The sequence below is a fragment of the Jaculus jaculus genome, chromosome 18, assembly GCF_020740685.1.
Source record: "Jaculus jaculus isolate mJacJac1 chromosome 18, mJacJac1.mat.Y.cur, whole genome shotgun sequence".
Classification (NCBI taxonomy): Eukaryota; Metazoa; Chordata; class Mammalia; order Rodentia; family Dipodidae; genus Jaculus; species Jaculus jaculus.
Genome location: NC_059119.1, coordinates 44,665,522 through 44,677,560, shown reverse-complemented (window position 1 = coordinate 44,677,560; position 12,039 = coordinate 44,665,522). Strand labels below are relative to the sequence as shown.

At 48.7% G+C, this 12,039-nt stretch overlaps 1 protein-coding gene across 1 annotated transcript in view; it reads right to left on the bottom strand.

The window, feature by feature from the left end:
* Lhcgr (luteinizing hormone/choriogonadotropin receptor) overlaps nucleotides 1-12,039 on the bottom strand; it is a 76,363-nt gene that overhangs the window by 18,671 nt on the left and 45,653 nt on the right. Inside the window, exons 7-8 of the mRNA XM_045137281.1 lie at nucleotides 9,703-9,771; nucleotides 3,777-3,851 (exon numbers count right to left, since the gene is read on the bottom strand). Of these exons, the coding sequence (XP_044993216.1) occupies nucleotides 3,777-3,851; nucleotides 9,703-9,771 (144 nt within the window). The remainder of the gene's footprint in view (nucleotides 1-3,776; nucleotides 3,852-9,702; nucleotides 9,772-12,039) is intronic.

Sequence of the window (12,039 nt, the reverse complement as noted above, 5' to 3'; positions counted from 1 at the left end):
TTCTGAGTCTCCTACGTTATGATCATGCTGAATAAAGGCAGTTCTGTCCACAGGTCTGTAGGGCATGCTAGTTTGGAGAGGAGTCTGGACTTTGTGAGACATCTGGAAAGGCATGCCTATGGGGTGGCCTGATGCTGGCAGAGGAAGTAGTGGCAGGAGGCAGGAGATAGGGGAACTGCGGGAAGCAGAAGTCATGAGGTAGAGAGTTAGGATTGGTGGAAGTGAAAGTCAGCAAGAAGATGGGACCAGAAGTTTACTTGTAGGTACTAGAAGTAGAGAAGCAGAGGTGAAGTGTGGTGAGAATTATGAAGCAGAGGGGCAGGAAAAATGGCTGAGCAGTTAAGGTGCTCGCCTGCGAAGCCTAAGGACCCATGTTCAATTCTCCAGGCACACAAAGGTGAGGCAAGTGCAAGGTCGCACATGCCCACTGGGTGGCGCAAGTGTCTGGAGCTCGATTTCAGTGGCTGAGGCCCTCACACACCAATTCTCTCTCTCTCCCTCTGTCTTTCTCTCTCTCTCCTTCTGTCTCTCTCTTTTTATGATTAAAAAAAAAAAAAGAAAAGAGGGCTGGAGGGATGGCTTAGTGGTTAAGGCATTTGCCTGCAAAGCCAAAGGACCCAGGTTTGATTCTCCAGGACCCACGTAAGCCAGATGCACAAGGGGGGCACATGTGTCTGGAGTTCCTTTGCAGTGGCTGGAGGTCCTGGCATGCCCTCTCTCTCTCTCTCTGTCAAATAAATAAATAAACATTAAAAAAAAAAGAAAGAAAAGAATTATAGCCGGACATGGTGGCGCACGCCTTTAATCCCAGCACTCGGGAGGCAGAGGTAGGAGGACTGCCGTGAGTTCGAGGCCACCCTGAGACTCCATAGTGAATTCAAGGTCAGCCTGGGCCAGAGTGAGACCCTACCTCCAAAAAAACAACAAACAAGCAAGCAAACAGAAGTATGAAGTGGACGGGCAGAGTGGGTAGTGGCCGGAAGTGGGAAGTGTAGGTGGGAACTAAAATGCAGTCAGAGCGATGATGGGAAGGCAGGGGCCAGGCAGGAGCTGAGAGCAAGCGGGAGGCAAGAGGGAGCCAGCTGGGCATTGAGTGTGGCAGGAGCAGAGGAGTGGGTGAGTTTGAGTTATCCAGGAGCAGGTACAAACGGCAGACAGAGTCATGAGTTGAGATGGGCAGGATAAGGACCAAAAGGGCATCAGGGACAATGCATGTCCTTGCCTTGTGCAAAACCCTGTCATACTCAGAGAAAAGGCAAGGTACTTCCTGTGATCAAAGTCTCTCCGAAGCTGTCTGTCTGTCTGTCTGTCTGTCCTTAGGCTTGTGAGACCAAATATAACCATTTTTTTTTTTTAAAGTCCCAGGCCTGACTTAGATAAGAGAACTAGCTGGCCAATGTGCTGACCTTTTGCTTCTGTAAACTTTGCTTGCTTCATTGCTGCCTTTCCCCCTAACGTTTCTGAGGAATCTCCACTTCAAGACATTGCAGAAACGCTCCACTGTGGGGAGAGGGGCCTCCGACCACCTGCTTAGATAAGAAACTGAGGAATCTGCACTTCAAGGACAATGCAGATGACTTCATCGGCCTGGAGTGCCCCCAGCTCCTGCCCCCAGCTTCGCCCGCTGAAACCCCAAGCCAATCAGAACTGTTTAAATCAACCAGTCATGTATCTATCCCCTACTTCTTTGTTCAAATTCCTATATGAACCCCTTCCCCCAAAAGAAAGGGGCTCTCTCCCTCACTGCCGCTGTGCCGGACTGGGGGGGATGGAGCCCAGGCCTAGGCTTGCGATAAAGAAACATGTTGCTTTTGCATTCGAGAGTCTCGGCTTCTGTGGCGGTTCTCTGGGTGACTCCTGGGTGAGAGCGGGACTTGGCTCCTGGTCAGGGGTCTTGGCTCTTCTTTACAGGCACAAACTCCTGACCCAGGGCCCTTAATGTCTCCTCCCCCAGAATGTTTTCTCTGGAGATCCCCACATAGCTTGACCCTTCCCCCCACCTTGCTTTTTTTTTTTTTTTTTTTTTTTTTGCTTTTCGAGGTAGGGTCTTCCTCTAGCTCAGGCTGACCTGGAATTCACTATGTAGCCTCAGGGTGGCCTCGAACTCATGATGATCCTCCTACCTCTGCCTGCCTCTCCTGTTCTGGGATTAAAGGCGTATGCCACCACGCCCGGCTGACCCCTCCTTTTTTTTTTTTTTTCATAGGTCAAGTGGCATCCCTGGTCATCCTCTGAAAGGCAGTAACGCTCCTCTCTAGAATGCCTTTCTCCCCAATTTCCCAATTTTTTTTTTTTTCTCCACCACAATCACCAACTTTTATTTTCTTATGTGACTCTGTCTATTTGCTTCTATTCCACATTTGCCTTGTTCTCTGTTGGGTCCTAGATGCCCAGTACATGATGAGGATTCATGGAAGAGTGACCGAACAAACTCATGAATCAACCAGAAGACAAAGTTACCTGGCTTCCTGGAACTTTCTGCATTTTAATAATAACAGGGAGTGGGGCTGTTTTAGTTTTAGTCCACTGATTCTTTTTTTTTTTTTTTTCGAGGTAAGGTCTCACTCTAGCCCAGGCTGACCCAGGATTCACTATGGAGTCTCAGGGTGGCCTTGAACTCACGGTGATCCTCCTACCTCTGCCTCCCGAGTGCTGGCATTAAAGGCGTGCACCACCACACCCTGGCTTAGTCCACTGATCCTTGCATAGATCCCACAGAATGTTAGAGTGTAAAAGAATGACCAGCCCATGGGTGGGGTCACGTGGTCTGTGTGTGGGAGCTGCGGGGAGCGGGGAGGGGGGGGGTTCGGGAACCCTGCTGTTACATCCATCCCCTGTTGCGCATCTCAGGCCCTCAGCAGGAGAGTTCTCATCCACTTTCCCCTTTCTCCTAACCTTCCCCCCAAGTTCTTTTTCTGAATCCCCATTAGCTGAAGGTGCCTATGACTCACTCCGCAAGCAGTTCAGCGGGGGCCAGCCAAGTACCAGGGGCCAGCGAGATCTCTGGTGAGCGGCTCCGGGTGGGGCGCCACCCCCTCCACTTGTATATGAGGCTGCCCTCTGTGTTTGGCGTTAGCCATTTCAGATGCATATGTTGAAGTCTAACGCACCCAGGAGCTCAGAATACTGTCTCATTTGGGCACAGACTCTTACTAAACTCAAGCTCGGGAGATGGTTTAGCTGGTAAGGTGCTTGCCTGCTAAGCCTAAGGACCCTGGTTCTATTCCCCGGGACCCATGTAAGCCAGATGCATAAGGGGGCACATGCATCTGGAGTTTGTTTGCAGTGGCTGGAGGCCCTGGTGTGCCCATCCTCTCTCTCTCTTCCTCTCTTTTTCGCACAAATAAATAAGATATTTAAAAAATGAAGTCATCAGTCATACATAAACTTTTATCCATGATGCCTGTTATCATTATAGGAAGGTGAAAACTGGGTGGAGTCACACACACACACACACACACACACACGGTGCTCACACTGGAGTTGAGCTGTACAGTCGGATGGAACCCTCAGCACCAAAGGAAAGGAGGCTGGCAGATTTCTCCCTCCCAGCCAGCAGCCAGTAGGCACTAAACCCGCGGGCGCCTCGGCTTTGGGCTTGCCGCCCACAGAAGCGGGTGCATGATTACATGTGGTGGGCACCGGGCAGCTTTGGCCTTTCCCTTTTAGCTGCAGGGACGAGTACCCCACAAACCAGGCTGGCAAGAATGTGGCTGGGACTGTTGGGGAGCCTGGGGGTGGGCGTGGGGAGAGGAGGCAAACAGCCTGGTACTCACAAGATGCTGGGCCCCGTGGCTCCCCAGAAGGCTCCGTGGTGTATCTTCTCCAGGTGTACATTTCCTTTCAGTTCCCTGTGGGGAAGGACAGTTTCCTTCAGTGGCGTTTTCACCTAATGTGCGTCAACACCCAACATCTGTAGGGTGAACATGTTCGGACCAGGCTATGAGCATATAGCGTGCTTCGGACAGAAGGGAAAAGGTTGGGAAGGGACATATGCGATGTGGAAGAAAGATGTGGAAAGAAAAAAAGTCCTTGGTGACATTGTGACATTGCCAGTGTGTGTGTGTGTGTGTGTGTGTGTGTGTGTGTATGTGTCTGGCTCTGCCTGTTTTTTCTCCTCTCCCTCACTTGGAAGAATCTTTTGTCCCAGAATTTGAAAGGCTCACCCCTCCTACTGGAACAATGAGAGCTTGCTAAGAGGCAGCTGGGGGACATTGGCACGCTGCTCTGGACCATCCCAGTACTCTCTGCTGGAGGATGAGAGAAAGGACGGATCCTCTGGGCATGTTCAAGCCCAGCAGAGCCACAGGGTGCATGTGTAGAAGGCGCTTCAGAATCTATAAATCAATTAAAGCGTTTCTATCCCGAACAAAAGAGAAGATACCGTTTGGCATGTCCAAGGCTTTGGGGGCTAAAGTTCAGCCTCCTCCCTATTATAGTCTCAGAGTCTCAGCAGCCACGACCTTGGTGGTCTCAGAGTTTGTCAACATGAAGCTTGCCAATGCTTAAAGAGCAGGGCCCTTCCAGAAAGTTCTCCCTTTCACAGTGTAACTTACACTCTCTTTCCCACCTGCAGTCTCAGCGGGCTTGCAAGGGGAGAAATCACAGCCTATTAAACTCTAGTGGGGGCCTGGGGAGATGGCTTAGCGGTTAAGGCGCATGCTTGTAGAGCCTAAGGACCCAAGTTCAATTCTCCAGGTCCCACATAAGCCCTGCCCGGCCTGAGCAGCCTGTAGCTCATGTCATTTCTCTGCATAGCCAAGGGACCCAGATAGAGGGGTCCTTGGGCTCAGGCCTGCCAGGCTTCTTTTGAGCATTTAAAAACATGTTTATTTAATTAATTTATTTGAGAGTGACAGGCAGACAGAGAGAGAAAGAGGCAAATAGAGAATGGGCACACCAGGGCCTCCAGCTGCTGAAAATGAACTCCAGACGCGTGCATCCCCTTGTGCATCTGGCTAACGTGGGTCCTGGGGAACTGAGCCTCGAACCGGGGTCCTTAAGGCTTCACAGGCAAGCGCTTAACTTCTAAGCCACCTCTCCAGCCCAGGTTTTTTTTTTTTTTAATGCTCAAAAGAGGGGCTGGAGAGTTGCCTGTGAAGCCTAAGGACTCTGGTTCGAGGCTCAGTTCCACAGGACCCACGTTAGCCAGATGCACAAGGGGGCGCACGTGTCTGGAGTTCGTTTGCAGTGGCTGGAGGCCCTGGCGCGCCCATTCTCTCTCACTCTTTCTGCCTCTTTCTCTCTCTATCTGTGACTCTCCAATAAATAAATAAACAATTTAAAAAATTCCTATAATCTCCGAAGAGCATTCTGGAAAACCCTGGACAACGGGCTCGGTGTTTGTGCTTCTGTGACTCCTGACGACTTGCATCATGGGCACAGGAGTTTTCTGCATCACCATGTTACAGTGTCACATGGCAATACCCCTCCAGCCCCTCCAGCCTGGCTAGATAAACCGGGCTGCGCTCCTGGCTGCATCTACTCCATCTTTCTGTACGTCTCCAAAGCACACTTGCATTGAAACACTGCAGAAGCCCCCCACCTCTCTCTGGATGGATGTTTTCTACCTGCTGCTACTGAGTGCTTTCGTCCAAATGCACGGAGGCCCCTGCCAGCCCTATTTAAGCTGTAAGGCCAAAGGAATTTTCTTCCTTAAGCCTCCATGGCTCTCCTTCCTGATTCGATTTAGCTGTGCTCCAGTCCTAACTTTAAATGATTGAAACTGGCTTCTGGGAGCCAATAATCTCATGCCAGCCAGGTCAAATGAATTGGTCATTTCTTGATGGCATTTCATATCATTTGTTAAAACTCCCCTTTCTGTGTACTGTGACTCTGTGTTATATTACTCTGTCAGGAAAAAAAAAAATCAAATTCATTTTGCACATTTTAAGAAGTGGTGTGACGCCAGGCATGACAAGCAGAGGTAGACGGAATTTTGGGGATAAACGCCAGCAAAGCCTCCTAATGGCAGTGTTCTGGGGACGGGCATGCCAAGGCAAACTCCTGTGGCTGTTCCTCTCCTTGCTGGCCAGCCTTGGCAGGGAGGGTATTTGAGAATTTTGCAACCCTTTCTCTGTCATTTGGGACTGAAGGCATAGTATGAAAATTCTGCTTAGCAGTTGGAAAACTATTCTTTCCTCTTGTTTGAAATTCTTCAGAGGGTGTCTCTGTTCTTAGAAAGGAATTCTGATGCCTTCGTTGGCCCCTCAGGCCTACAGGACTTGCTTCTGTTACATCCCCAGTCTTAACGTGTGCCAGTCTTGCCCTGCTAAAGACCTTCTAGCCACAGGGGCCTCATCGCAAGTTCTGGAACTTTACCAATTTTTTTTTCCCCTTGCCCATTCTGGCCCTTTGCTCTACTACTTTTATATTTGGTGGTGTGCTTCTCTCAACTGGTATCACAGTGGACCTGTCACCCTTAGGCTCAGCCTGAAGATTGTATCCTTGATGAACCCACCCCTGAGCACCTTGTCTAAACTGGTCACCCCCAGCCCTGGGCTCTGAGATCTCATAAAAGGCCTGTTTTATTCATAGTGTACATGACTATTTCACAATTTCATTTTTACTTAATTGATTTTTGTTTTGAGGTAGGGTCTCGCTGTAGCCCAGGCTGACCTGGAATTCACTATGGAGTCTCAGGGTGGCCTTGAATTCGTGGCGATCCTCCTTCCTCTGCCACCCGAGTGCTGGGATTAAAGGCGTGCTCCACCATATCCTGCTGAATTTTTTTTTTTCTTTTTGTTGAATTTAATTGATTTTTTTTGTTGTCTCTTCTTATATTAGTAAAAACTCCATGAGGACAAGGGCTGAGTTATGATGGCTAAGCCAGTACCTATACACAGTGCCCAACATATTGGTGCTTGTGGCATGAACACTGAGTAACACTGATTTGTGTTCACAGCAAACACCTGTGTTGCTCATTTCTTCTTTTTTTGCTACCATGAGCTACAAGGGAATTTTTGACTAATTGAACTGCCTGTCTTCACACCTCTGGAGTAGCTGAGAGCCTGCAGACTAACCACGGAAGTCCTCGCTACTGCTCTGCCTTTCCACACCTCCAAAGATACACTCTGGCTTTCCTCCCACCTGTTTGATTGTGCTGATTTATCCTCATCTCTTGTCCTCCCCTGATATTTTTTTGGGAGAGGGAGACAGAGAAAGAGAGAGAGAGAGAGAGAGAGAGACAGAGAGAGAGAGAGAAAGAGAGAGAGGGAGAGAGGGGGGGAGGGAGGGAGGGAGGGAGAAAGGGTGGGCGGGCATGCCAGGGCCTTCAGCTGCTGCAAATGACCTCCAGATGCATGCGCCTCCTGGTGGCGAGCATGTGACACTGCATGCTTGCGTCTCTGTGCGTCTGGCTATGTGGGAACTGGAGATTTGAACATGAGTTCTTAGGCTTCGCACGTAAGCGTCTCAGCCGCTAAGTCATCTCTCCAGCCCCTCCCCTAATTTTATACTGGTTCTCTCTTTCCCCTGTGTTGAGGTGGGCCAAGTCACAAAAGGCTTTAAGTCCCCCTCTCTGTCCAGGAGAGGCTAGCTTTATATTTCTAGTCTGGCCTTCAGCTTCTGACCTCTGTCCTTCCTGTCATCCATGCGTCTGCCACATGCTTCCCATCCCCAAACAGCTGCTCATTTCCCCCAGAACAGTCCAAAATTTCTTCCTGCGGCTGCTAAGGCCCTTTCCATCTAGGCTCCAACTCGTATCCAGAACCTTCCGAAAAGCACTATTGGCTGGTCTCTGAGCACTTCCTATGTCCTCTCCGTGGGCCATTCTTGTTGGCTCCCACCTAGAATGCATTTTCCTTCTTTCTTTGCCTATCCACATTAAGCTACCTCAAAGCTCATCTCTGTCCCAAGCCTTCTGTAAGAGCCCCCTTCCTCCTGACTCTGAAATCCTGGGGGACTTTATCTGGCTCTGGGCAGGCGTCGTCACACTTCGCCCTCTGAGTTACTCCTTAGTGAATGGTCCATGTACCGTTTGGAGCTGCCTCTTTTTTTTTTTTTTTCTCTCTCTCTAGGCTACAAATTCCTACAGGCAAACCCCTCTGCTCATCTATCTTCATTTCCCCTGGAAATGTAGCATGCCCCTTCCAACACAGCTGTGGTGTGATAAATACTTGCTGGGTGAATAATGGAACAAGGCGTCCGTAGCGGGCCGGGGAGGCTATAACTGCTTCTGACTTGAGCTTGGCAGAAACTGATTCATTTGGCCAGAGCAAATCCTTCGTTAAGTCAAGGGCTCTTGTTAATGAACTCTTCCCCAGACTGTCAAGACAACAAGGCAGTAAGTACAGAATCTCTCGTGGTAGGGACAGCAACTTTTATAAAACTATCATTTCTTGAGTAATTGGCACGGGCCAGGCCATTTTCTAGCCACATAAAAACACAATCTTATTAACTCTTATTCACTCCCAGTGAATCACAATCTAATAATCAGCGGGCACCCACCAATGTGCCAGGTCGTGAGGAAGGGCAACGGCCCCTCTTGTTTTTGCGTGAATCTTCAGAATAGATTATGACATGGCTTTACCAATGAGGACACTGGCTTAGACAGGTCAACTTGCTCAAGGTCATACTAGCCTATGCATACACAGTGGGACCGGCATGTCAGTTCCAGCAAGGGTCTTTGCTGCTTAACTGTAAGTGAGGTATCAATCAGTGTAGTAAGGTCCTTGCTGTAAGATCGGATTTAAAGGACTTGGTTTAAATCATTAGTTTAGGGTATGGAGCAGCATTGGTGTAGAAGATCACGCTTCATACAACTTACTTATTGTAAAGGCCTTTAGGTTTCTTTTCCTGGGCTTTTAAAAAGAATATTTTATTTATTTATTTATTAGAGACAGAGAGAGAGAGAGAGAGAAAGAGGCAGATAGAGAGAATGGGCCTGCCAGAGCCTCCAGCCACTGCAAACGAACTTCAGATGCATGGACCACCTTGTGCATCTGGCTTATGTGGGTCCTGAGGAGTCGAACCTGGGTCCTTAGGCTTTGCAGGCAAGCACCTTAACCGCTAAGCCATCTCTCCAGCCCTTAACTTTGTTTTTAATTGAGCCGCTCATGTGCTCTTAAGTTTTGTTATTAATAACTGCGGAGGGATCTGCATTTTGCCCTATACTATGATGGCCCACGTGTCCCCCTGTAAGTGTGTGAATGTCACACTCCTCTGGAAGAGGGACCTTGGGAGGAGAGGTTGAGAACCTTGAAGGGAATAATGCTTGCGGGGGGGGGGGGGCTCCTTTTAAGTTAAGGAGTGTGGGGACACTCAGAGCTCCCTCGCCCTGTGGGAAGGCACTTCCTCTCCACTGCTGTGGCTGGTTATAGTAAATGGTGTCACCTCTGCAGCGGGGTCTGGGGAAGAATTTCTTTTTTGATATATGCTGCCTCCAACATACTGTCAACCTGAGTGAGGGCCCGGGGGGGGGGGGGCTGGTGGCTGTGAGATGGAGGAAGCATAAAGCAGGGTGTTGAATATTTCAGCAAACTGTCAACTTCAATGTATTGAGGCTGCATCTATCTTTGCAATCAGGGTGCTCTGGGCTTTCCAGAAGGCTGGTTGCCTAGTAACATGTGTGCAACACTCAGGACTAGCCACTTGAAAGTTTATTTTTTGCCCTCCGTTAGTTGCTGACGATTGAATGTGAGCTGGTAGCTAGAGCGATATTTCATTTTTATCTGCGAGCTAGGGAAATAGGCCCATACTTACAGGGAAATTAGCGTTGTCCCATTGAACGCATGACTCTGTACTTCTTCCAATCCATTTCCGTACAGTTTGCTGGAGGAGGAGGAGAGAGGGGTTAGGGAGAGGAAGGGAGTCAGAGGGATACAGTTTGGAAGTGCACATGTTTTTTCTTCCTGTGACATTTACTACCAAGATAATCACTGGCATTTACAATGTCGAGCTGTTTTGCCAACATCTTAGACTCTAAGGGTGGAAGGGGTGCAGCTGGCCTTTTGGTCCCAGCTTTCTTTCTTCAACCTCCGCCACCATCACCACCACCACCATATTAAGTGTTTGTCAGGTGCTAGACCATTCGTTGGGAGCCCATTTCATGATGCAGTTCTCTTCATCTGTTTTCATTATTCCCACAAGATTGCTAAGCCTTGGTATCATCAGGAAGCTTGTTTTTTTTTTTTAATATTTGTTTTGTTTTTTTGAAAATTTATTTGAGAGCAACAGACAGAGAGAGAAAGAGGCAGAGAATGGGCGCGCCAGGGCTTCCAGCCACTGCAAACAAACTCCAGATGTGTGCACCCCCTTATGCATCTGGCTAGCGTGGGCCCTGGGAATCAAGCCTCGAACCGGGGTCCTTAGGTTTCCCAGGCAAGTGCTTAACCACTAAGCCGTCTCTCCAGCCCAGGAAGCTTGTTTATTGATGGACAGTGAAATTAAGTTAGTTGAGCACAATCTGCATTGTAAAAAGAGGAGAGCAAGTGGGAAGCATGAGAGCATGTTGCAAGCTGTTAGGGCATTTAAGAAATTTAAGAAATTTTGTTCCACCAATTATATAATATATATAATGCATATATTATATAGTATGTAATATAATAATAATATATCACACACACACACACACACACACACACACACACACATATATATTCCCCCCCACACACAATTCCCACCTTCCATACATACAACACACACACACACACTCTCTCTCTCTCTCTCTCTCTCTCTCTCTCTCTCTCTCTCTCTCTCAGTCTCTCTCTCTCTCTCTCTCCCTCTTTCTCTCTATCTACTCAGGCTGAGATTAGACACTTCTTAGACCACACAGATGTTGGGAATTTTCAGATCCACCAAGGAGTCTGAAGGGACTCAAGCGCCGGCCTTACATTTTACAAAGAAGGCAATGGGCTCAGAGAGGACAAAGGACTTGCTGGCTTAACGTCACATGGGACAAGAGCATTCCAGAACACGTTCTGTCTATGGCCATTTCCAGCACAGCGGTGTTGGATGGCTTTGTACCCCTCCCCCACCCTCAGGGTGCGCTCGCCCTCTTTCTACAGGTCTGGGTTCAATGTTAGGCTCTCAAAGCGCTCTGACACCCCTAAAGTCCCTATCTACCTCCTGTGATTGTCTTTTTTTTAAAAACTATTTATTTATTTATTCACATGCAGGGGGAGACAGAGAAAAGAGAGACAGGGATGGGGGTGGGGAATGGGTATGCCAGGACCTCTAGCCTCTGCAGACAAATTCCAGATACACCTGCCACTTTGTGCATCTGGCTTTACATGGGTACTGGGGAATTGAACCTGAGTCCTTAGGGTTTGCAGTCAAGCGCCTTCATCGCGGAGCCATCTTTCCAGCCCCTGATTTGTTTTTCTTCAGTGGCTTTATCACTACTTGACACGTGATGATGTTTTTACTTATTTACCTCCCCCAGCAGAGCACGGATGCTCTAAGAACAAGGTTTTCAAGCCACTCCATTCATCACAGAACCTCTCACAGTACGGCGGGGGCTTGGCTCTGGGAGTGATATAATGAATAGGTGTTGAATGAATTGGATAAACAAATGGGTGTGTGGCGGTTTGAGTAGATGGCCCCCAATATATTCAGCGTTTTATTCGTTTGTAGTTTGCATCTGCAGCCACCTGGCTGGAGGCGGTGTCACTGAGCGGATCTTAAGGTGTGGTGGTGGGTTTCAGATTTCAATCTAAAGATATGCAAAGTGTGCCTAGCTGGAGTTCCTGAAGTGTGCTGTGCTGTGTGGCTTTTAGGTTGTGCTTCTCTCTCTCTCTCTCCTTGGACCTGTGAAGGCAGGCCAACTCCATCTGCCATTATGGAACTTCCCCTGGATTTGTAAGCCTCAATAAATATCCCTTCCCCTGTAACTGTGTCTGGTCTGGAAGTTCATCTCAGCGACCCAAAGCTGTCTGCTACAGGGCGTATGTAAGAAGATGTCTAATTCTAACTAATAGACAAATTTGGGAGGCCCTGCCCTACATGCACCTTTCTGTGAGGTTCATTGTGACTGATGTAAGAGGCCAAGAGAGAAGGAGTTGTGATGGTTATGATTGGGCTCCCTGTCCATAAGACTCT